General features: G+C 46.2%; 1 protein-coding gene and 1 pseudogene across 4 annotated transcripts; one reads left to right on the forward strand and one right to left on the reverse strand.

Annotated features, from left to right (window-relative positions):
- Positions 1-2: 2 nt before the first annotated feature.
- On the reverse strand, positions 3-16,526 carry RBM14 (RNA binding motif protein 14). Of its 4 annotated transcripts, none has more exons than XM_037135430.2 (3): positions 16,081-16,526; positions 10,396-10,506; positions 15-92 (listed from the first exon to the last, which is right to left on the reverse strand). In XM_037135430.2, the coding sequence occupies exons 1-3, from the start codon at positions 16,415-16,417 to the stop codon at positions 25-27; spliced, it is 516 nt and encodes a 171-aa protein (XP_036991325.2). In that variant the 5' UTR covers positions 16,418-16,526; the 3' UTR covers positions 15-24. The 4 variants fall into 4 exon arrangements, with proteins under 4 accessions (XP_036991327.2, XP_036991325.2, XP_036991324.1 ...); XM_037135429.2 differs by lacking the exon at positions 15-92 and adding an exon at positions 7,119-8,280 and having other exon boundaries at positions 9,048-10,506; XM_037135431.2 differs by lacking the exon at positions 15-92 and adding an exon at positions 8,171-8,280.
- A 1,385-nt stretch (positions 16,527-17,911) lies between these two features.
- On the forward strand, positions 17,912-18,815 carry LOC119041812 (60S ribosomal protein L23-like; annotated as a pseudogene).
- Positions 18,816-25,270: the final 6,455 nt, after the last annotated feature.

Below are 25,270 nucleotides of genomic sequence, written 5' to 3' on the forward strand. Positions count from 1 at the left end.
TGAGCCTACCACCGGATTGGTCACTCAGTAAAGTAAAAGGACGGCGTTCGCCCAGATCCTCTTCCTGATTGGTTGCCAGGAACGCCAGTTACCTGAGAGGCCGGGAAGAGGTGGAAACGTCAGTAACGCCGAGCTTTTACGCGAAAGCCAATGAGCACCAATTTCGCAAAGCCGAAGTCACTGATTGGGTAAGAGGTTGCGTGTGGGAGGAACTACAAACGTGGGCTCCGCCGGCAGTGTTCCACCCGCCATTAGGCGGAGCAAGTTAGGGCCAGGTGTGGCAGTGTTTAGCTTCAAGGCGGCAACTTTGTTAAGCTTCACCTCACCGCTTCCACGTGCATACCCTGACAGTTCTGCCCTATTTTGGCTTCTACCCCCAAATTTCTCCCTCTAACCTCTCAGAACACGCCCTCCGATGCTACAGATAGCTTTAGGCAGATTCAAAGGCCAGTTAAGAAAAACAGCGAAGCGTTTCGCCTTAAGAAATCAACTGTAAAAATCCATACTGTCACCCGGAGAGTCCCAGAAGCTCCCCCCAAATATTTTCATAGATGGTGATTAAAGGAACTCTCTAAAAAGTTAATGAACGCAGCTTCAGATGGGGGGGGGGTTACGGTCCTGAAATCATTTAGGAGATCCCGAGAAGATAAGCAAGTGCCCCGCGACCCCCAACCAGCCTCCTGGAGTCCAAGCTGAAGAAGCGGCCTCTGCGTCTGTGGCCATGGAAATGGAGAAAAAACCCCCACCCTCCCTGAGAAAAAAACTGGAGCACGTAAGTTTTTTATTTTATTTTATTGGGCGCCATCTGCCAGAGCTGTAGGTTTAAACTCCTAGAACGGACCTTAGAAGGAAAAGCCTAATCACAATCAGCTGTAAACAAAATACAACCGAAGACCATTCTCCAGAGGGTCCAGGTTCCCTCATTGCATTTTCTCATCCTCTGACTTCTTCACACAATCCCTTACTCACTGAGCAAGGAATGGACACCTTTACAAGGAAGCTTTTAAAGGAGGCGAAGAAGGGACGGACAAATACTGGGTCGAAAAGCTTAAAATACCTTAAAAACATGGTAAAAATCAGTAAAATGTTTTTGAGGAAAGAGAGCGGAAATGACGTTAAGTAGTACATGCTGCCCTCCAAAGTACCCACCCCCGCAAAAAGGGGTGGGGTCATAAAGAAAGAAGCGAAGCAAGGTTATGGAAGTTGGTTTAAAAACCAGACAGGTGCCCTGATCAGTGTGGCTCAGCGAGCTGGGCGTTGACCCGCAGAGGGAAAGGTCGCTGGTTCTCAGTAAGGAAATACACCTGGGTTTCGAGCCCAGTTGTGGGGGAGGCAACTCCGATAGATGTTTCTCAATGTTTCTCCCCCTTTTTCTGACATGATGAAATCAAATGTTGGAAAACAAGTCAATAACTTATTCTACAGTGGGAAATGGTAAGGCCCTGAAAACCAAACCCCTAACTATAACATCAACACACGTAGTGGTCACTAATCTTGGCCCATTTTCACTGTGGATTTTGATGCTGATACTGAGACTGAGTGAAGGCCATATGATCGGTGAAGAAAAACAACTAACTCCATGTACCCAGCTTTGGAGGGGACCAGCACCAGGAGGCCATCACAACTCATCTACACGGGGAAGGAAATACATCTGGTTTAAAAAAAAAAAAAATCCTTTCAGCACCTTTGAGTTTGATCTTCCAAAATATTTTATTATCTCAATAGTCCGGGAGATACACTTCCTTCCAAAATACCAAAACATAAGAGATCAACTCCTTCCACGAAAGTAGGAATCTCTCCAAGTCTGCAAGGGACAGGGAATATCATTCTTCTCAGGGTCACAATTTAAGACATTTGCAGACCACTGCCCACTCCCAACCTAATTACTTGATTTACCTCCTCAAAGTCCTCTAGATCCAGTTATATTTGTTTCATTTTGCAAGTTCGTCCAACTGAGTAAACCACACTAAATCATCGCCATGCTTTTTTACAGCCCATTGCAATTGTTAAAACTTTCAAACTCACCCTACCCAATCTGGTTCTTGCCAGAGCCTTCCAATCTCCTTAACCCCCCTTCACACTGGCCTTTTTGTCCCCAGCTCAGACTGGAATGTTCTTTCTGCAGTTCCCTCGAAGCCCACCCATCTAAAAATATCCCCCTACTCCAATCCTACCTTCACCCTCTATCCCAAGACTCCGTATTATTTTTCAAAATACTTATAACTTGAAATCCAACTTGTTCATTCATATTCTGCCTTCCTCCCACCCGCTGTACCAAGCAAATACTTGTTCCACAAAGACAAGAACCTTTTCTTACTCACTTTGTCCTGTGTTATAACTGTACCTGGTACATGGTAGGCACTTAAATTTATCTGTTAACTAAGTGAACAAAGGGATAAATGAATGCATTTGTTAGCCTCTTGATACTTACTACTAAAAACTAGCACCTTTACTCTCACCAGTTAAGTACACTTTCCAAACTCCCTTATTAAAAAAAGCAGGTACCCAAAAGCCAGGGGGAAACCTTTGCTACAGCATTTTACCACCAGGGTCACCAGCTTGACAAATGCTATAAAATCAACCTTTAGGTATGAAGAATTATAGCTTGAGTGTCTCCATACCAATGTTCATCTAACAAATGTATTTGAATGATTAAAAATACCGTATTAGCCCTGGCTGGTGTAGCTCAGTGGATTGAGCACAGGCCTGCAAACCAGAGGATCACAGTTCGATTCCCAGTCAGGGCACATGCCTGGGTTGCAGGCTGGTTCCCCGCAGGCCAGTTCTCAGCTGGGGGACACATGAAAGGCAACCATACATTGATGTTTCTCTCCCTCTCTCCTTCCCCTCTAAAGATAAATAAATATTTTAAAAAACAATAAATTGCAGTTAAAATATGCATAATATGAAATTTAAAAAAATACCCTATTAAAGGAGCTTAATGTTTGTCCCTTAAAAACCAATACTTCACCCTGGCTGGTGTGGCTCAGTGGACTGAATGCCAGCCTGCAAATCAAAGGGTTGCAGGCCAGGTCCCCAGTTGGGGGCACATGAGAGGAAACCACATATTGATGTTTCTCTCCCTCTCTTCCTCCCTCACTTCCCCTCTAAAAATAAATTAATTAAATCTCTTAAAATTTGTTTTAAACAAAAAGTTTACTTTATTTTCCAGTAAAGGTTTTTCCTTTATTTAAGAACATCTAGTCTAAATCTTCTACCTTACAATGCCAACTATAGAAAATGGAATTGAATGTGATGTTTTCAAAGTACCTTGTCTGGAACACTTGTAGATGCCTTTTTGCTGATTCTTAATTTGATGATCAGGTTACCAAACCCTAAAAGGTAAAGTGATTTGTCCAAAGTCATCTAGAAAGCTGATTTCTGTCAAGAGTCCAGCATAAATATATATTCTGGCTGCAGCTCTTTAAGAAATGAAAGAGCCTGGACCCTGGACTTAGGAAAATGAGTGACAAATCTAAATTTAGGAAGGGAAACACTGGTGTCAGTGAAAGACACTCAAATAAGAATAAGCAATCTGTGTAAATTTCAAACCCTTCAGGATGAATAGTTTATACACCTAATAAATAACTCTGGTTCCTTGCCCAGAAATGAGTTACTAGTCTTACAAAGCCTTAAATTAAAAACCAGTATTCTCCAGGGAGGTTCAGGAGCCACTAGGCCAGTTAAGCAAGCTTCTTATGCCTCCAATCCCATTCCCAGCTACACACTCTCAACTTCCCCTTACTGTCTTTGCAGACTCATTACCTTTCTTTCCCATATCCAGGAGAATCTGACCCCAAGACACTGAAGTGTTGTCTGAGACCACAGATGGCCGAAACTGGTACCATGCATTATGAAATCCCCTGCCTTCAGTTACTCTTAAGTACCAAAGTACTATAACTCGGCTGTGTGCTCTAGCAGGCCACTCCAACTTCCCTGGAGTGTTCTCATTTCTATGAGATGGCTAGCACGTAACGACCAGTGACTGTATGTGTATATATAAAAGGCTCTACACTTGTCACATGTTCTCACTTGATCCTTCCAACAGTAGTATTACCATGATTACAAGTCCTGGATAGTTCAAAATGGCTGGTTCAATTCCTTGATTCACTCCTTTCTAACCGTGTGACCTCAAGAAAAGTTACTAACCTACAGCCTACCCATTTATAAAAGGTTTATGCCCTGGCTGGTGTAGCTCCATGGATTGAGCACAGGCCCTCGAACCAAAGCATCGCCGAATTGATTCCCAGTCAGGGCACATGCCTGAGTTGCAAGCCATATACCCAGTATGGGGTGTGTTAGAGGCAACCACACATTGATGTTTCACTCCCTCTCTTTCTCCCTCCTTTCCCCATCTCTCTAAAATAAATAAATAATATCTTTTTTTAAAAGATAAAAATAAAAAAGGTTTAGGAATACCTAAAACATTTGGGTTACAATGAAGATTAAGTTAGCCCTGGCTGGTGTAGCTCAGTGGATTGAACACGGGCCTGTAAACCAAACAGCCATGGTTCGATTCCCAGTCAGGGCACATGCCTGGGTTGCAGGCCAGTTCCTAGCAGGGGACCCACGAGGGGCAACCACACATTGATATTTCTCTCCTTCCCCTCTAAAGATAAATCAATAAAATCTTTTTAAAAAAATTAAGTTAATATATAAAAAGCACTTTTAACAATGCTTAACACGTGTTCAATAAATGTTAGCCATTATCCCCATTTAATAGATGAAAAACTGAAGTAGAACCAGGATTCAAACTCAGGAAACCTCATTTTAGAGCCAGTACCCCTCAGTCATTCTCTCTGTACCTCGTTTTCAAATCTAATCCTAACTTCAGGAAGTTTTCTCTAATACCTGCACTGTGCCATCTTCTCCTCTCCTATCACTTCCCTAACATTGCTGTAACTAGTTCATTAATGTAGGTCCTTCCTCCCCAGGCTATCAATTCCTTGAGATCAGCCCAAGGGCTCAGTTACCTAAACACTATTATTTCCAGCACTATGGACACAGTACTTCAAATGATTTAGAGCTAGATGTGAAGAACTCATTTAAGAACTTTCCTGGAAAATTTCGGATTCCCCCCTTAATAACCCTTTTAAAGGTACCTATAGAATTCAGATGAATAGAACCTTTCTGCCTGCCATCCATCTTCTCCATTACACATATTACATAGCACACTTGTCCATAAATCTAATAAATTTTCATTATAACCTCAGCCAACCCATGTTGTAGTCCACTAACTTGGCTTGAATAGAACAAAATGACCAGAAAATGAAGTGTCATGTGCATGGACTTGCATAGTTTAACTGTCATAAGTACAAAGGTCACCTGTCATAAAGGTTGAGCAGTCACAGTCCCATTACCTTTAGTATAAGGAATGAATGGGGCCCCAGACCTACCCCAGACAAAATCTGAAACAAAGTCCAAACCTCAAGCAGGCAGAGGCTAGAAGCCTCTACGTAGTCTTGTTCCAGGAATAAATCATCCACTTCTCCTCCAGTGAATGAAGACCAAGTTGTAGAGGTGATATATGCAAAAGTGCAAGAATCTAAAGGCTACTAGGAGTCCACATTTCCCACCCACTTTCCCAAAACAAATGTGTTTTCCCATTTACTCAACCCAACCATCTCCAAATTATAGGACCCTGAAAATCAGAAATCCACAAAAAGCAAAGCATGAGTGGACTATAGGATTAACACAGGTGGCAATAATTTAAGAGTAGAGTGAATTTTAATACAATCTTCAAGAAAGAGGAAAGTGACAAATGATTTAGCTTTGTAGCTCCTTCTGGCTTGAATGATGAAAAGCCTGGGGGCTGAGGCAGCAAGGGCACCAGCACCTGAAGACGACATGCAGAGTGATCATCTAGGCCAGGTCACACTGAAGAACTTGGGTTCCAATACAGAAGAACATCAACACTGGCCCCCAAGAGCACATTAGGCTGTTTTTCACAGGAACCCTCCCTCACTAGAGAAAAAGGAAGAGGACAGAAAGCCACACTGACAAACATTACAAATACGCAGGCCTACGATCAACCAACACTGCATTCTCCAAGGTAGTAACAAGAGCCAACCTTGTTAGGTTGGCCCTCAGATCACCCACCCTCACTACAGAAAAGGGCCAAGAAACCTAGCGAACTTCCCCTCCCAGTCCTGCAAAGAAATAAAAAGGAGCAGCGAAGCACCTGAAGGCAAAGCAGTAGGCAGAAAGAAAAAAAGAGCTATGGTCCCAGCGCCCCGAGACCGCCCCAGTAAGCATCCGCGAGAGTTTATGGTTATAGACCACCCATGTGCTTTTTCCCCCCTGGGCAGAGAGAGAACATCTGGGACAAACTACTGTCACAGGCGAATTCACAAGCCAGTAAAGGAGGCAGAAAAGACAACCCACCTGAATTCCATTTGACACACACACGTCCCGAAAACTGCGTTACCCAAGGGAACATCAGTAGGTGGTTGTTCTGTTATCACCCCACCCAACCAGTCTTCTTCCATTCACCCATCATTACACCCAAGCCTCCCATGTTGTCCCCAGCTGGAATTCTTTTTTACCCAGGTCCTCTCAACCTCCAGCCCCTGAATAAAAATATAGACGGGATCTTTGATTCCTCACCCTATCCCAGCATCCTTACTTGGTTATACTCGCACCTCAGCCCATTACCAGTCTATCATAACAGCTTCAAATATAAACCCAGCAAGTAAGTATCTGGAAACTCTTAACAAATGGAATAGGGAAAGTGAATCTCAGGTGGCCATGATGGTAGCAGATGGGCAGGACGCAGGAAGGGCTCTCCATGGCGATGTTCAACAGGCAAAATATCAGTTCTGTGACCAGACTCTCCCATACTTTCTTCCAATTGTCCCTGCCCCTCCTTTCTCCAACCACCGGGCAGAATCAGACACCAACATCACCCCCATCCCACTACTGGTTCCTTTCCAGGTCTCAGCCCTAGCACTCACTCGAGCCCATGGCCTGAAGGATCCACTAGCCTCCTAGGCACCAAAGCAAGCCCATTCCCCACTTCTCACTTGAGAAGCCAAACCCCAGAACCAAGCTGCTGGAGAGCACAGGTTGTTTCTCAACTGGAAACAAGTCAGAGAAACCAGTCAAACACAGGCAGAGGAAAATGGGCAATAAATTTACTGCACTGGGGTGTGATTAACTCAAGCCGAGGGCTGAAGAAGCCCAAGCAACTTGATCTGGACTCAACATTCCTAAAGATGGCAGACTAGTGGGCGGATGATGAACTAAATCCTCCTGGGCAGCAGGGGAAGCATTCTAATTTCCATGTTCAATCCCCCTTCCTCATCTGCCATGGGTTCTCTGGTTGCCTTCCACTCGGCTGTCACGTCTTCCTGGATGTCAAACTGGCTCCTCTGAAACTGAGTGCAATCAAGACAATGACAACCAGGTTTCCAAACTGCAAATTGCCCCAAGTTTTATTTGTAGTCCATACAAAAGGAAAAAAAAATTAAGGTTTTCTAACACCACCTACTTGGGGAGATAGGGAAGTGGGACTGTGCCACTCAGCATCAGCTAGAACATCAGGAGTCAGTAGGAATTTGAACACATACCAACTGACTGTCCCAACAGAAATTCAGTCTCAACACAGTCTAGAGGGACAGTCAGAGCCCTGGACTGCTGGCACAGCTTGGCGCATAGGAAATGGTTAAGCTAACCCTTTCCTGGCCTCCCTCATTATCTAAAAAGAAAAAGGCGCCGGCGACCTCAGCTGCAGGTTGCTTCCCCATCCAGACGACCTTAAATATCGCGCACAAAAATAAAAGGGAGCCAGGAAAAAATAAAAACATAAAAGAAATTCCCATCCTGGGGAGATGGGAGGCAGGGGAGAGGGGAAACCGCAGATCTAGAGCCAGTAGCAAGATTTGCTGCTGAGGCGAAGGAACAAAGGTTACTGCCGAACACTCAAATGGATCGTCTCCTGGGGAAGGCCCATATGGTAAAAGGGATGAAAAAAACCACACACAGGAGCGGTATGGGCCAGTGGTTATAACCTGGGTCTGCACCCAACCCACTTGTCTCCTCCCCTCCCTGTGGTGCCCCATCCCAGGTTGGCCCTACATGCGGCGCTGGTAGCCAGAGTGCATCTGAGCTGCCCGCAGGTAATCATTATAGGAGCCCGAATAGCGTGCGTAATCGGAATGGGCATCGGGCAGGCGACGGTAATCCAGCGAGGACTTTGTCGGCGAGCGGCGGAACGAAAGCTGCGACTCTGATAAACGGCGGTAATCAGAGAGCTCGGCTAAACGCCGGTCGGAACCATACCTAGTCGAGAGAAGAAGACAGTTGGTGAATGAGACAATTGAGGAGGGCTCCAGGTGGGCATGGGGGAGATGCCAATGGGGATAGGGAGGGTGTGATCAGACTGGTCTCCAACACACAAGATTTTGTCAGAAGGCTCATCACCCTATCCAGGGCAAGAAATCAAGCCTGGTTCAACTCAGTGGGAAACCAAGCCCACTACTGAAGCCCCCCCTTCTGAACTGGCCAAGGTGGATTTTGGTCTGCATTCCCAAACCACAAACTATTCCCTCCCTTGGGCCCTGCACAGAAAGACCGTGGTTGTTTATCAACAGAACGGCGGACAAAAGCAAGGTCCCCAACTTCCCCAAGTGGACGCACCTCACATACGTTGCCTTCAGCCAATGAGTGCCAAAGGGACCACTCTCTCACACCTACCCCCACCAAAACCAGGACAACCACATAACAGGCTTAAGATTCCTACAGACAGTGGGAAAGGCTATGGGCCACAATCTTGCAGGCGGTAGCTCCAATAGCAGTTGGGCTCTCCTAGACAGGTCACGCTTTTCCCAGCCTGACTAGCTGGTACCACCCCAGTCTGAGCACTACGCTCCACCTGAACCCTGGTGACCAGGGAAGTTCACACACATCACCCCCCTCAGCCTTTGGACATCCCACGGGAGTAGAGAAGACCAAGGGAGGGGCCGATGGCTCCGGTTTCCCTCCCATGCCAACCTCAGCCCCTTGCCCTAAGCCCCAGCTTGGGGCAGAGGCGGGGGGGCATACAGTACCTTTTTGACATGGCGACAGCCTTTTTGTAGGGATCGTCGTAGCTGGCCCGGGGTGGGGAGAGGCGGGTACGCTCATAGGGCGGCGGGGTGCTGTTGGCGTTGGCAACGGCCCCCTGGGACATGGACAGGTAGGCTGCAGACGGCTGACCTGCCCCATCGTAGGCATTGCCCGGCTGGCCACGGTAGGAGGCAGCAGCCTGGGGATGCTGCTGGGCAGCATAAGAAGCAGCCAATGAAGCTGACTGAGTGCGGTAAGGAGCTGCCAGGGTGGCAGAAGGCTGGGCGCCATAGGCAGCTGCAGCACCGTAGGAGCCAGTGGCCGCAGCGGCTGACTGAGCCCCATAGGAGCCTGACAGGCCCATTGATGCTTGAGCCCCATAATTATTCAGCTGGGTCTGAACAACCGGCTGGGCCCCATAGGACCCAGCCATTGGGGTAGTGGCTTGTGCAGCGTAGGCAGCTGGCTGGCTGGCATAGGCCGCAGCTGCAGCTGGCTGTGCCACATAGGCAGCAGGCTGGGAAGAGTAGGAAGCAGCCTGTTGTGCAGCATATGGGGCAGACTGGGCATTATAAGAGGCTGAGGGCTGGGCATTGTAAGAAGCTGCCTGGGCCCCATAAGCCAGTGAGGAGGCTGCTCCCTGGGCCCCATAGGAGGCTGCCTGGGCCCCATAGGAACCTAGGGAGGAAGCTGCTCCCTGGGCGTTGTAGGAGGCAGCTGCACGAACCCCATAGGACGAAGCAGCCTGCGCACCGTAAGAGGATGGTTGGTTACCATAGGAGGCCAGGGAGGAGCCCTGAGCCCCATAGGAGTTGAGCGAGGAAGCCGCACCTGGCTGACCCCCATAGGAGGAAAGGGCCGAGGCTGAGGGCTGGGCTCCACCATATGGGCCAAGCGAGGAAGCTGCGGCAGACTGGGAGCTAGGGCTGGCCAACTGGCCCCTATACGGAGCCCCGAGGGAGACAGAGGGCTGAGCGCGATAAGAGGCTGCCTGGGCTGCCATGGGCTGAGTCCGATAGCCAACACCCAAAGAGGCAGAAGGCTGAGCCCTATAGGCAGCTCCCAGCGACACTGAGGGCTGGGCCCTGTAGGTGGCTGGCTGGGCCGTCAGAGGAGCCACATAAGAGGCTCTAGGAGGGGAACGGCGCAGGGGGCTGCGGTCGCGACCAAAGAAGGGTGGTGTGGGCTGACGGGCTTGCCCATCAAAGCCACCAGTGCTGTTGCCAAAAGCCTGCTGGTAGTCGAAAGTGGCAGAGAAGCCACCAGCTCCAGGGAATGCTGTATCCCCAGCCCCTGGTTTCTTGGTCTTGTCCCCAGACTGGATAGCCAGGCCAGGCCCCTTCTTCTGACCCTTGGTTGAGAGTTCCACGTTGATGCGCTTGCCCTTCACTTCTTTGCCGTTGAGCTGCGCGATGGCGGCTTTGGCATCTGCTTCCTTCTCCATGTGAACAAACGCGTAGTCTGATAAAGCAGCAGACAAAGGGTTAGCAATTAGGGGGGCAGGGCATGCTACCCAATGGGCCCCAAATTGGACACACCAACAGCGCCCAGCTGTTGCCAACTACCTCCAGGCCTCCAAACCCTTCTCTCCAGGAGTTATGTCATAAAATGTGGCTTCCATATAACAAAGTTTCTGGCTGTCCCAAGAAGCCACCTTTGCCTGTGGCCTTCTCCCCATTCTCCCCTTTCCCCCTGCCACCTCACCCAACTTCCTGGTGAGAGAAGAAAGAGCAAAGATGAACTGCAACACAGGATAAAAATCTTCACAGCTCCTGTAAGTATAAACCAGCAGAAAAAACGCAGAAAGAGTGCCTGGATCACTTAATTATTCAGTATTCTCTAATCTAATGTCACCAAATACTATTGCTCACCTTTGAGGCTTAACTCTCAAGCCCTGGAAATGACCACTTATGTCTTGGCATAACCCATGTCTCAGCCTAGGGTCCAATTAAGGCAAGAGCGCTAGACTGCAATGAGCAGTGCATAAAATTCCTCTAAAATGATCTCCCCTTTTCCCACAGTACTTCCCAGTATCCAAAGCACTTTCATGCACAGGACCTCGTTGGACTCCACAACAATCCTGTGAAGGAGGCAGAGTAAACGATCATTCTCTCATTTTACAGGTGGGCAAACATGCTCAGTATTTATACGGCTTGCCCCAAATCAAAATGTGTTAGAGCCATTAACAGAAATCCCAGCTCTCCATGCCCTTCACTACACCAAGTCTACCCCTAAGAAGTCAATGTATAAGGCAGAACTATGTAATATGACTAGAAAGGGGGGAAGTTGGACCCCCATGTAAACCAACGAAGTGTCAGAATGCAAACTAAGCCCCCTGGTCGAGTTCAGGCCCAAGTCTCCTCCCACAGGCTACATTACATCCTCTACCAGTTTAAGGGGCAAAAGTATACCTTACCCCTTGGGCTCCTGTTCACAGAGCAAACTGTTTACAGAAGAGATTTGTTTTCTCAGCTTCAAGGTGAGAAGCTACAATTACTGCAGCAAGCAGGCTCTGCTAAACAGGTTACTGCTGAGGTCCTCAGGATCTGAATGAACTATGGTGGGAGGACAGACTCTAAGACAGGATGTCGATCTCAAAGACCTATGCATCTACCACACAGAAAGAAAACTTTGGGGGGGGGGGGGGAGATGAGAAGAAATCCCTATTCTCATCCAAACTTACAAACCACAATGGTATAAGAAGGATACAAAGACAAGTGAGTGATAAGATCAGCCCCATGCAAAATAAGGCCATGCACTTCACCCCATCTGGATCTGTGGCCACTTTAAGATACAGTCCAAGTACCAGGACCCCATCTCTCTCACATCAGTTCAGGAAATGAACTAACTGGATGAAATTACTAGGGTCCATTCCTAAAGATAAGAATTCCTTTTAAATGGTCTCTAATATGTATACTAACTTCTAGAAACTTTCATACTAAAATGCCCTCTCTTGCTGCTCCTATAGAGCAAGTCATTTTCCTGGATCTAAGGCAATGTCAGCAACCAGCTCCTGAGAATAAAAATTTAATCAGCAGGTTTAAGTCAGAAGTATGGTACAGAACAAGGAATCATTGGCTAGGAGCTTAAAAGGCTTCAGTTACAGATCCAGATTATCACTGACTTGCTGTAAACTCTAGAGGAACTGACAAAATTCTCCATCTGACAAATTTGTCCTACCCATCTCAGAGTTAGGAGATTCAAATGAGAAGATAAAAGTGCCTGGCGAAATAAAAGTAACTATATTATGATTAAGAATTATTATTATTTAAGCCTAGGAATAACTACAGGCTTATTTCCCTACAGAATATTATCTGTCATCTCTAATTAAACACCACAGATACAATGCCACAGCCCTAGCCAGGTAGCTCAGTTGGTTAGAGCAATATCCCCAATACACTCAAATTTGATCCCAGGTCAGAGAACATACAAGAATCAACAAATAAATGAACAAACCAATGTTTCGCGCTCTCTCTCCCCCTCCCTCCCACTCTAGCTCTAAAATCAACAAATTAAAAAAAAAACTTTAAAGATATACAATGCCATCTGTATGTGCAAACCTGGAACCAGCCAGAGATGATAAAAGAACAAAATGAACTACCACAACTCTCAGTCCTCATATCCTCATGGCCAGAACTTGATTCCTTACCTACCCAAGTGTGAAACGTGAAAGTATTCCTTATGAAAGTATTCCTTTTGGCCTGGCTACAGGGCACTAGAACTGTCATCTCTCACCTCCACTTTTGAGAGAGTGAGCTAAAAACAGATGCTGGTGGTGGGAGATCTCTTCAAAGCAGAGGCTGAGCTGACCCTCAGAATGGCAAAACCAGCAGAATGGAATGGAAAGCAGAAAGCAGGAGCCTGTAGGCAGATTAAGGGGAATGGGGAAAACCTCCAGGCACTATGAGAAAATAAGTATACTATATTCCTGGCAAACCTCAAAGGAGAATGACCCAACAAAAAATATTTTAATGGGTTTACAAGAGCAACAGGACATCCCACTGTCTACTTCCTGCTTGGTTGAGTTTTATTAAAAGACCAAGTTGAGAAATTTGAAAATTGAGATTCCATGAGTCAATTTAGTTGACTGCCCACCTGAATTATATAACTTGATTTTTTTTTTTAAGCCACCAGCTACAATTATAACCAGTTTAAAATAAGAAATTTCCTAAGCCTGACACTGGAGGGCATAGGCTATCCAGACTCAATCAAAAGAGGCTAACCAATCCTAACAGTGAACAGCCAAACACAGACCTAACCCTATCAAAGATTCCCAGAAACCAACTACTCCTAGAGCAGTAAAGACAAAAAGCAGAGACACCTAGAGAACTCCAGGGACCCTCTAACTTAGAGAGCTAGTTCAAGGAATAGTGTGACCTCTAAAGAAAATCCACTGCATTTAATGAGACTAGCAAACAATGTTTTACAGAGATTACCTAATGATCTGGTGGCATTATAATTCCTCCAGTACCAAGTTAAGATAATCCAGAAAAGTGAGTTTTCCTATCCTGAGTAGAGTAGAACACTGTAACTGGAAATTAGAACTCTGTTGTATACAGGAGAAAAGAATGGCCACCCACAAAAAGAGGAGGAAAAGGTTTCCTCTTCTGCCTTTCAGACCTTGCCTGAAGTGCAAATGGTTCCTAGCTGTAAGGGACTCTCCTACTTCATCTTTGAACACCCAATAGAATGTAGCTATGGACAGTGATTATAAGTGCTGTTGCTATGGAGATTTTTACTCTACAAATCAAATCATATCTAAGCTCCAGAGGTAACCAAGCAACTATGTTTTTCCCCCTGTAAAATAACACAGAACTAGATGCCCCGTGCCATGCCAAGCTTCTGTGCTTTTTTCAAGGCCTGACAGCCAACACAAGACTCAATAAAATGCCCATTCCCATCCCAAGAAATAAGCTACTTACAGAGCCAGAGCTAGTTTCTTCTACTACATTTCCAACTTAAAAACCTCCCTTTCCGTCATCTCAAAGACACAGAAAGGTATCAGTGAAGGATATGATGCTGAAAATTTCCCCAGTCCCTTACATCAAAGTGTATCAGGAATTATTACTTATCAGCAAACTACAAACAGCTGACCACCACTCCCTGAGAACTCAAGGCATTTCTATTCATCGAACATTTACAAAGGCACAAAACTTTTGCTCTATCACAAGGAATCAGCCAACAGTTCTAAAAATCCCATGCAGTTGTACATTTCGCCCTGCCTCCCACTACCACTTAAGTGTCTGTCTCAAGCAAATTCAGGCACATTTTCTGCTTTCTCTACCACCTAAAAGCAAGCTACTTGAGTAAGCAGTTCCATAGATACTGCCCCTATAGATGCTAGTTTCTAGACTCCAATCTAGTAGCCACCCTGCCTAAGAACCAGGAAAGATACGTAGTAGGTCAATTAAAAACATAACTCTCATAATGAACCATACTCCCTCATTCATTTCCTGGCCAGGTGCCCAATGTGAGACCTTTCTCATTCTTTAACTCTGAACAAAAGCAAAAATCCATGCATCATACAGCCTGCCTCAAAGTACCCAGCAGGGAAGCCCAATTCCAGATAGTCATGGACTTGCACAACCTGAGCTGAGGAAAACAGAATGCAGTACTAAAGCAAAACAAGGAAATGATCCAGGAGTGGAGACTACACACCCCTTTACACTTCTCCCAGTTATGGAAAGGACAAGGAATGGCCCGAAAGGTGTGCCCCTCCAGGACAACAAATGAAGTTATCTTGGTGGAAATAAGAAAGCACCTGCACCCACATTTATTTCCTAGCCTCAAAACTTCACACAGGATAATGACCAAGTATGAATCCAGTACCAGGAGTAGGGCATCAGACACTCCCAGGCTGCATCCTCGAAGATGGCAGGGAGAAGTTAATTCTGATCCCAAGTGATACAGAGACTAGCCACATACACAAGGGCTGTCCCACCAAACCCTGGCAATATAAAATGACTGTTTAGGGAATAAGAACCCATACTATGAAAAAAATCAACTAGGTTCCAAAAAAAGAGATCAGGCCTAAATTATGGTGATACTTTTTCTCAAAGTTTAAAAGGCAAATTAGGGATCTGCCCTGAGGACCAGGCTCATCAAGCAAAGACATCTAATAAGTAAATGTTTAATGAACGCTTAAGGAATCAAAGAAAACCCCTCAAAGACCCCTTCCCATGTTCCCCCTCAGCCACAAAGTATGCCCCCCCTTGCAAAATCACCAAGCTTTAAAAGAATGACAATGCCCTGGGGCACAGGTTTGGTAAAGTCTACGGAGAAGAAGCCTTCTTTCATAAAGTAAGCCTCCTTCCATATTCGAGAGCTCGGGGTTTCCAAGTTTACAGATGCAAAATCGTGCCCAAAGAAAATAAACCCAAATTTGAAGGAGCTGGAAAGCGCAGATTTGCCACGCCTAAACCACCTAACAATATTAAAAGGCCGAAGTGGTTCAGAAGGGGCCGCTCCTGTACCCACGAGTAACTATACCCATGACTACACCCATGCCACAAAATACTAAAAAAAAAATCCCAGCCCAAGAAACGTCCAAGGGCCCCGTTACCTTCCGCTCGGGAGCATTCACCGGGAGGGAACACGAGGGTGGTGTTGGGGCGTCAGCCCCCACCTTTTCCCTCGTCCCTCGCTCTGACCGACGTCTGGGGAAGTGTAGAGATCTTCCCCGCTCCATGATCCGGCTCGTGCCCGTCACTTCCCAATTTCCGCTCGGTGCCAGGCCCAGGAGAACAGTGGAAGGCGCGCCCCCGGTACACTCGCAAGTCTCTCAGGCGCGTCCCCGGCCCCGTAGTCCGGCCAGCAGTGGCCGCCGCACCCACCCAGAGCCGCTTCCTCCCATTTGTGAATGGTGTCTGGACGGCAGGGGAGGAGGGTGGCTCTACCCGTCGCACCCCCAACAACTCGGACCACGCTCCCGCGGACTTCTCGCCACCCCCGCCCCCAACCGCGCGTTGACCGACCCCCCGGGAAAGGGGAGTGGCTAACAAGCAGAGTGCCCCCGTGCGCGCGCCTTCGCGTTACCTTTCACCACGTCACACTCGATGACGCGTCCGCGGCGCTCGAAAAGGCTGCGCAACTCCTGGCTCGTGCAAGCAGCCGACACATTGCCCACGAAAATCTTCCAAGTGTTAAGAGGCCGTGGGCGCGACATCTCCACCACGAGCGCGCGCCCAGGCCGCAGCTCGTGGCCGTGCAGGGCCTCGATGGCGCGCAGCGCGCCCGCGTTCTCGCGCATGTGCACGAAGGCGAACTGTTTCATGACGGCGCAGCTCATGACTGTGCCGTAGGGCGCGAAGAGGGCTGCCAGCTCCTCCGGTGTTGTATCTGCTCCATCGACATTTCCCACGAATATCTTCATTTTACCGCCGCAACCGCCTTCCCGGAAAGCCGGGACCTCTCCTGAAGAAACAGGCGAGACGTCCGGCCAGCCGGCTGTCCTCTCCAGGAATGGCTGGCGACGGAGAACCCCGCCGCGCAGGCGCCCTGATCTAGCCAATCAGGGCTCGCACCCCGCGCGTTCTTCAGCCAATCAGAGAGCCTGAGAGAAGATGCACGCAGGCGCAGCCAATCCCAGAAGGCCTTGCGCCCGCTAGTTAGCAGTAGGGTGGGAGAGAGTAGACGGCGCGCTACCAACCGCCGCTGCCCGGGGAGGGGGAAGGAGGGGTGGGGAGGTGCTTTGGGAACGTCTGCAGTTGAGCGGCCTAGTCCGAGAGGCAACCTCTGGCTTGAGTAGGACGGAGATCGGTGGGACCCAACTTGTTTCAGTTGGAAGTCAGAGCTTCTCTAATTCTGGCAGCTTAGGCCAAACCAGAGTCTTAAGGTGGTAGGAGTAATGTCCAAGGGAAGGCCGGGCCTGGCAGGAGAAAACGGGAAAAAAAACGCCTTCAATCAGCAAAAGACTCCCAGGACTTCCGACTCCGGGACTGTGCAGAGCTGTCCGAGGGGATCTGAGAGGCATCTGCCTAGGGAGAAAGCCTCGTGCCATTAGTGCCTTCTCTGGAAACACATTCTCTGAAGTTGCTGAGGTCCTAGCAGACGCTGGAGACATGAAAAATAAGAGCGCACTTCTGCCTTTATGGAATTTACAAACGAGGGTTAATGAGATGTAGCTCTCTTGTGTGAGTTTGAAATATTCCACATTAAAAAGTTTAATAAAATAAAAGATAAGGCCCAGGGAATGGTTTTTGAGGGGGCAAAAGTAAGATTTTATTGATTTTTAGAGAGAGGAGAAGGAAAGGAGAAAGAGAGGGATAGAAACATCAATGTGTGGTTGCTTCTTAAGTGTCCCCCGTTGGGGACCTGGCCTGCAACCTAGGCATGTGCCCTAGGCTGGGAATTGAACCAGTGAACCTCTGATTCACAGACTCCCACTCAACCCACTGAGCTATGCCAGCCAGGGTGAAATTTTACTCTTTAAAATAAAAATGAAAAATTTCAAAACCAACGGATGTATGTAAATAAAGATCTTGCTGAGGGAAGATGTCAAAAACAAATACGTGTGACAAACTCAGGGAAATATTTGCCTACAAGCTTATTCTACAAATTTTATTGAGGACCTACCATGTGGGCAGCACCAAGAATACAGCAGTGAACAAAAACTGACAAAAATCCCCACCTTCTTGGAGCTTATTATGATGGTGAGGAGACAGATTAACAAGTAAAACATACAGCCTCTTGGTTAGTGCTAAAGACTTGAAATAACCAAAGGAGCAAGCAAGTCATCCTCTGGAAGAATCATTCAGTCAGAAAGTTGAACACAATTCAAAAAATCCTGGAGCAAAAGCCTGTTCAACGAATGGCAAGAAACAGTAAGGCTGGAGGTGGGAAACCAAGTGAATAATAGAGCATAAGAATGGGGGTGTGGACTGGAGAGTGTAAGACCCTGTAAGAATGACTTTGGTTTTCACTCTTAGGCTGGAGGTCTGATAGGACTTCTTCATTGTTTCATTAAGTATCCTTATGGCTGCTACTGAAATGGGAAAAACAATGTTTTCTATGCCTTTCTGCCTTCAAGACGTTGAGGAGAGGATGTGATGTGCCTCCAGTGCAAAATTCTGGATTTCCTTTGGTCTTCCAGTTTTCCGGCCTCCTATTAGGAGCCCTCATCAACTCTGCTGACAACACAGGAGGCCAAAATCTGTATATCATCTCTGTAAAGGGGATCAAGGGACGCCTGAACAGGCTTCCTGTTGTTGGTGTAGGTGACATGGTGATGGGCACAGTCAAAAAAGGCAAACCAGCGCTCAGAAAGAAGGTTCATTTAGCCATAGTAATTCAACAACAAAAGTCATGCCGCAGAAAAGATGGCATGTTTCTTAATTTTGAAGATAATGCGGGGTCATAGCAAACAGTAAAGGTGAAATGAAAGTTCTGCCATCACAGGAGCAGTTGCAAAGGAACATGTAGATTTGTGGTCCCAGATTGCATCCTGTGCTGGCAGCCTTGCATGATTCTCTGGTGTGTTTGTAAATTAAAAAAAAAAAAAGTTAAAAATTATTTCCTAACCCCCACCAAAAGAAAGAAATGGGCAAAAACAAAGAGAAAACAGTTGTTTGCTCAGATAAATTACCATTACTGAAAACATACAGGAGAGAGATGATGGTGACTTGAATGGGGCATTCTAATAGAATCAGGGGAAGTGGTCAGATGGGACAGGAGAGCTGCAACTGGCTATCAGTTATGAAAGAGGGGTCAAAGATGACAGAGAGCAACGAAGCATTAATGGAGGGGGGGACTATTTGGGAGTAAAAGGCAGAAAACTGTACTTGAACAATTAAAATTAAAAAAGAGATGGGGACTATTGCAGGAGAGATTTTCTGCAGAAGACCAGAAATTCAGTTTTGGACCTGGTAAGTTTGATAATGCCTCTAAATCATCCAAGTGCAGATACCAATGGCAATTAGATGTGTATCTTCAGGGGAAAGTCTGAGCTGAGGATATAAATTCATGAGTATGAAGAGCTAAGATTTATATTGTACAAAGAACTCTTACAAGTTAATATGGGAAAAAAGATGAGATAAATGAGCCAAGGTAATGAACTGGTAATTCTACAGGAAAAGAAGTGCAAATGAGGCCCATAATGCAATATACAGATGACGTAGCATAGAATTGTATACTTCAGACCTATATAATTTTATTAACCAATGTCACCTTAATAACATTTCATTTTTTTCAAATATTTAATTTATTTATTTTTAGAGGGAAAGGGAGAGAGACATCGCTCAGTTGCCTTTCACATGCCCCCAACTGGGGACCCAGCCCACAACCCAGGCATGTGCCCCGACTTGGAATTAAACCAGCAACACTTCAGTTCACAGGCTGACGCTCAATCCACTGAGCCAAACCAGGCAGGGCAAATTTAATTTAATTTTTTTAAAAGCACAAATGCCCAGTAAACAAGAAACTCCATTGGTAATCAGGGGAATGCAATTTCCTGAGAAAATGAGAATATTTTTCACCCCTCAGATTTGCAAAAATATTATAAGATTTATATCTATTGCTGGTAAGGGTGTGAGAAAGTACATTCACACATTGCTGATGGTAGTGTGAATTCTACCTCCTTCTTGGGAAGTATTCTGGCAATACTGAAACTTTAAATGTGGTGAGTCTTTAACATGGTAATCATAGTAGAAAACTAGCCTACAGAGAACTCATCAATAAGGATATTGGTATAAATTAATGGATTCTAGCATTGTTTGTAGTAGCAAGTAATGAAAGCAATCTGAATGTCCATTAAGGGAATTAGGTATCACCTTATGATAGAACATTTTATTGGTATTAAAAATAGCTCAAAACCCCTGACAATGGACAAGGTTGTTGCCCTATAATAACCAGGGGCAAAGCAGACCCACAGGCCTTCGTTCATCCTAGCTTGACGCCTGCATTGGTGGCCAGAGCTGTTTCATGCTTGGGGCACACTGGGAAAAAAACAGTTCAATATTTACTGATACGGAATGATAACCATAATGTAAGAGGGGGAAAAAACACAACATAATTGTATAATGTTACGTCTTTCTGTGCCATAGGGGAAAAGCCCTTCATAGATGTGCCTGTTTTTTCAGCACAGAGAAAAGCATTAATTACACTAGGTGATGAGATGGGGAGTTCATTTTTTATTCATCCCCATGTCATTAGACTTTCAATAGTGAGCATCTAATTCTTCTATAATTTTTGTAAAAAGGTATACTTTAAGGAGGAAAAGAGGGGCATTGCTCTGATACCGCTCTGGTACCGTCACAAGTCCAAACTGCTGACGTCTTCCCAGAGTGAGCAGCAGTAGGTCCTTAGCACTCAGTAGGCGAAACCATTTGAAAGGCATCATGGGGGCAGTCCCACGTTGGTTCCAGTGTGCTGGTAGGGGTCAGGGTCAGAACAGCGTGCGACAGAAATGCACTGTGAAATCCCTGTGTGCACTTTAAAAAAGAATAATTAAAAAATGTAATTGTAGTGATATATTTTATTTTACCCAATGTATCTTTAAAAATGATCACTTCATCATGTAATCAATGTAAAAATTATTGATATGTTACATTCTTTTTCTTTTCGTAAGTCCTTGACATTCTTTGTGTATGTCTTAACGGCACATCTCAATTTGGTCTAGCCACATTACAGCTGTTTCATAGCCACTTGTAACCAATGGCTGCAGTGCTGGCTGGTGTAGATTTAACCTTCCTCTTGAATGGACTCTAGGCCTTGAAGAGACATCCTTTGGGAAAACAGAACTTCAGCGTTGGTGATACATCTGATTTCTTCAAAGAACAGCATGTCATTTAGAACCAAGTGTGGGTAATGAGGGTAGGCAAGATCATACACAGAAATATCCACCAGCAAATAGTGTCCAAGCTGCAAAGGATTCTTCAAGATAGGCCAGCCTGGCCAGTGTAGCTCAGCTGGCTGGAGGTCATCTCGTAAATCCAAAAACTGAGGGTTCAATTTCCAGTCAGGGTGCATGCCTACCTAGGCTGCAGGTTCAGTGCCATTTGGGGCATGTACAAGAGGCAACCGATCAATGTTTCTCTCTCACATCTCCCTCCCCATTTCTCTAAAATCAATCACATCTCTAAGCACATCTTCAGGTGAGAATAAAAATAAGTTAATTTAAAGAAAAAAAAGATAAGTTAAGCCAGGCCAGGCCAGGCTAGCCCAATCACTTTACAGAGAAGACCCGTTCAGAAGTGGAGAAGGGGAAGGAGTTGCCCATCATCAAGCTGGCAGTAGATATGGGGCTAAGTTGGTGCTCTTTCCATTACCCCGGGAAAAGGAGCTAAATCATGATTTGCCAGCTGTGTGAATGTGAGCACAAGTCTTCACATCTGTGAATATCACCTCCTTCACTTATAAAAATTACTGACCACCTTGTTAGATTTTTTAAAGAAAAAATAACAATCACCTCTCTGATTTCACCATACCTCAAACCCACACTGGATTTATTTCTCTGGTAATGATACTAGACTTTCCAGGAGGCTTTACTTTTTTTTTTTAAGATTTTATTTATTTTTACTTTTAGTGAGGGGAAGGGAGGAAGAAAGAGAGGGAGAGAAATATCAATGTGTAGTTGCCTCTCATGTGGCCCCCACTGGGGACCTGGCCGGCCCAACTCAGGCACATGCCCTGACCGGGAATCTGGCGACCCGTTGGTTCACAGCTCGCACTCAATCCACTGAGCTACGCCAGCCAGGGATTCTGGAGGCTCTATCTTTCTTCATATGGTGGCCCAGAGACATAACCCAGCCTATCATGGCTGTGTCAAATGGAAAGACATTTCTAATAAAACAATATCTATCATATGAAATATCTATAATGAACTGTGTCTCCCGGTCAGCTACGAATGCAGACTGATACAAAGGTCTCGCACTGGCAGCTCAAATAGGACTCCTGTTGCCGCTGGCAACATCATTCTCCAAAATGGTGAACAACTCTCAGTAACGTTCCAAACCCAACCAAGAACAGAAAAATTCATGGTCTGTTAAAACGGCACCAGAAGTGTTTTGTTGTTTACAAATAAAATTAAGTTCTAATTGTAAATGTTTTTCACATTCAAGTGTATCTAGTGCGACACTGGAAACAGAAACTGGGACAGTTCTTCATTATGACGAACTATCCTGCAACCGGCAGGCCAGCAAGGCTCCCTAGCCTTTCCCCCACGCACGCCAGAAGCACCTCCCCACTCAGCATTGTCACCACCAAAAGAACTCACTCACAAAGCCCCACAGGTCCCCTAAGGGGTAGTAACACCCCCACTGAGGACCAATGACATAAACCAAATTTCGTAAACTTAATTTTGGGGTCAACATAAGAAATGTCCAAACCCATGAGAATTTTTATGAATTTGATTGGACCAAACTGACGCCAATTGCAAGGAAGCAAAATCTCAATGGATTGAGAAATGTTCTGGAGAAGGGCAGTGTAACACCTTAGTTCATGCATTACAATCAAAGGAGGAAGCCTAAAGGGCTACATGAAATTCACTGGTGATAGACTGGGGGCCAGGAGAAAGCAAAAATCCCCTCTGAAATGGTATAAAAAGTAAAAGGAATGAATAGACACACGCTCCTTTTACAGAGATGGAATGGGATCGTTAACAGTTAGTTACCGTAATAACCATAACAATGAGGGGCTCTGTGTCCTCCTACTCCAGTGGGAGATTGTGCCCTGAGGGGTCTGCAAAAAGGAACCGACTCTGACTTTCCAAAGACACTTTATCATAGATGCAAAAGGACAGCAAGACAGGCTCAGTGAGGGTAAAAACTGACCTTTGTCAAGGAAGATACAGGCCCAGGACATGACTAGGTAGGTCTACAAGCCATGACTTGCTCTTAGCTTTAATTTCAGACCATCCTCTGTGGTTACTTTTTCCACATAAGGTAATACTGACAGCTTCCGGGGATTAGGACCAGATAACTTTGGGTTATTAGCCTATCATAGTCTTCAAAATAAAAATAAAAAGACAATCAGTAACAGTAGTTTCAGTGGGCTGATACCACTGACCTACGTCATAAGCACAGTGACAGGGTTCTCTCCTGCTGGCAGTATTAATAGCCAGGAAGACCCGGGAAACCCAAGCCTTTTCCCCCCTGCCTGAAAGCTGAGCTCCCTGTTATGGGCCCTCTGTTTCGGTGCTTCCCTCCTCTAGAGTTTTAGGTAAAATCTCTCTCTCTCTGGCTAAGATACCTTAAGTAGATGACATACATGTATTTTTTTTTAAGATTTTATTTAATTATTTTTAGAGAAGGGAAGGGAGGGATAGAGGGAGAGAAACATCAATGTGTGGTTGTCTCTCACGAACCCCCTACTGGGGACCTGGCCTGTAACCCAGGCATGTGCCCTGATTGGGATTTGAACTGGTGATCCTTTGGTTCACACTCAATCCACTGAGCCACGCCAGCCAGGCTGAACAATTTTTAATAGCTATGTATATTCTTTTTCTAGCAAACTTCTGTTTCTGACAAATGAATCTTGTTTTCCATACTTTACAATGAGAACCAATAGAGTGGTTAAGAGCATAGACTTGGAGCCAGACCATGTGGGCCACGTTGCTGTGTTACCTAGGGCAAGTTACATAACCACTCTGTGCTTCTGTTTCCTTATCTGTAACATGGGCTAATAATAGAACTTGCCTTCTGTGTAGAATTGCCTAAAGGATTAAATGTATTAGTGGATGTAAAGTGCTTAGAACAGACAGAGGCTGGCAATAATCACTATCTAGGGTAGCGTATTAGCTAAAGTGATTATAATTTCCTTTCTAAGTAAGTTTAAAAGTGAATCAATTTAAAGTATTTGGTGAATGACAGTACAGATGGTTGGTGGACATGGCACAAGTTGAGAGGTAACACAAAAATGTCTGAATTTGGCAAAGATTTTCAAGCCGTGCTCCCGGCAGCCCCAGGACCGGTCCACTTCTGCTTTACAAACGGGGCTTCAAGATGTTTAGACAGTATTTCTTGATGAAAAAGTTTGTAAAAAAGCACACCGCTGAGTTTAGAAGAAAGAAAAGCTAATGGGATGTTGATTCCTTAGGGATCAAAGCAGATCGGTAGAGGATGGTGAGCAGTTAAGCCATGAAAGGGTTAAAACCAGTTATGCCTCCAGCAGGAAGGCCAGAGGAGGTCAGGGCGGGCAGAGTCCAAGAGCAGTTGCGGCAATGAAGCTGACAGGGGGTACAAAACCTGGGACCCAGTATTAAAAAAGGTTTGGTTCCCCAGGAAACAAGGGGAGCTGGAAAGCAACCAGCACAGGCTGGGCAAGAAAGAGCAGGGGCCGAGGGCTGGGGCCAGAGGTACAGGCAGCAGCCTTCAGGCGGAACCAGGCAGGGCCTGCCCGGGGAATGGGAGCAGTGCCAGGCGCATCTCAGCCAAGGCCAGCTAACTGTAAAACCACCCACCCGGTTCCGTGCGGGCAGCGTAAAGGGCACGGTTTGTACTCTGACAGCCCACCGTGTCCCGGGCGAGCAGCCTGACACAGTCCAGTGGAGGCGGGGGTGGGGGCAAACATTTGAGCCAGAATTTCTGGTCCCCCACACTCAGACCCTGGACATTGGCCCTCTCTGTGAGCAGGGAACTCGCTGGGGCTGCCTCCAGGGCCCCGTTTGGCCTCAGAATCACAGACACTGCTCCTTTAACTTACCATGTGCCAGGCCCTGTGCCAAGCACTTCACTTTTTAGATTAATAGTCTTTCACTTGTGAGTAAAGAAATCAACTCAAGGAAGCTTAATTTTTAAAGGGTGCATTGGGAAGATACAGGAGTAGCTCTTGACCCCCAGGTCAGGAGTTAGCCGGCCTCAGGCAAGGCCCAGTGGGGACTCTGGAGCATCTGGCATTGTCTGGCAATTCATGAGTTTTCCCTGTGCACTTGCCCTTAGAAGGGGTGTATTTAAAGATTTTATTTATGTGTTTAGAGAGAGAAAGGAAGGGAGGGAGAAAGAGAGTGAAACATCAATGTGAGAGAGAAGCAGCAATCAGCAGACTCTCATGCCCCCCACCGGAGACCTAGCCACAAGCCAGGCTTGTGCCTTGACTGGGAATGGAACCGATGATCTTTCAGTTCAGGGGACCACGCCCAACCCACTGAGCTACACCAGTTAGGGCAGGACGTGTGTAGGTTTAAATCCAGTTTGTTTGTTTTTTGTTTGTTTTGGCTCCAAAAGCCAAGAGCTGGCCTTTGAAGTCCCAGGCAGTGGGACTGTGTCCACCAAGCCCGTGGGAACACACAGAG

Source organism: Artibeus jamaicensis, unplaced genomic scaffold (assembly GCF_021234435.1).
Source record: "Artibeus jamaicensis isolate MK-2021 breed Jamaican fruit bat unplaced genomic scaffold, CSHL_Jam_final scaffold_614, whole genome shotgun sequence".
NCBI lineage: Eukaryota > Metazoa > Chordata > Mammalia > Chiroptera > Phyllostomidae > Artibeus > Artibeus jamaicensis.

Coding starts and splice junctions, on each gene's coding strand:
- RBM14 (XM_037135429.2), bottom strand. CDS start 16,417: ATGAAGATATTCGTGGGAAATGTCGATGGAGCAGATACAACACCGGAG. Junction 10,507..16,080: donor CGAGTGTGACGTGGTGAAAG/GTAACGCGAAGG, acceptor CTGCTTTATCAG/ACTACGCGTTTGTTCACATG. Junction 8,281..9,047: donor GCTGTCGCCATGTCAAAAAG/GTACTGTATGCC, acceptor TCTCTCGACTAG/GTATGGTTCCGACCGGCGTT.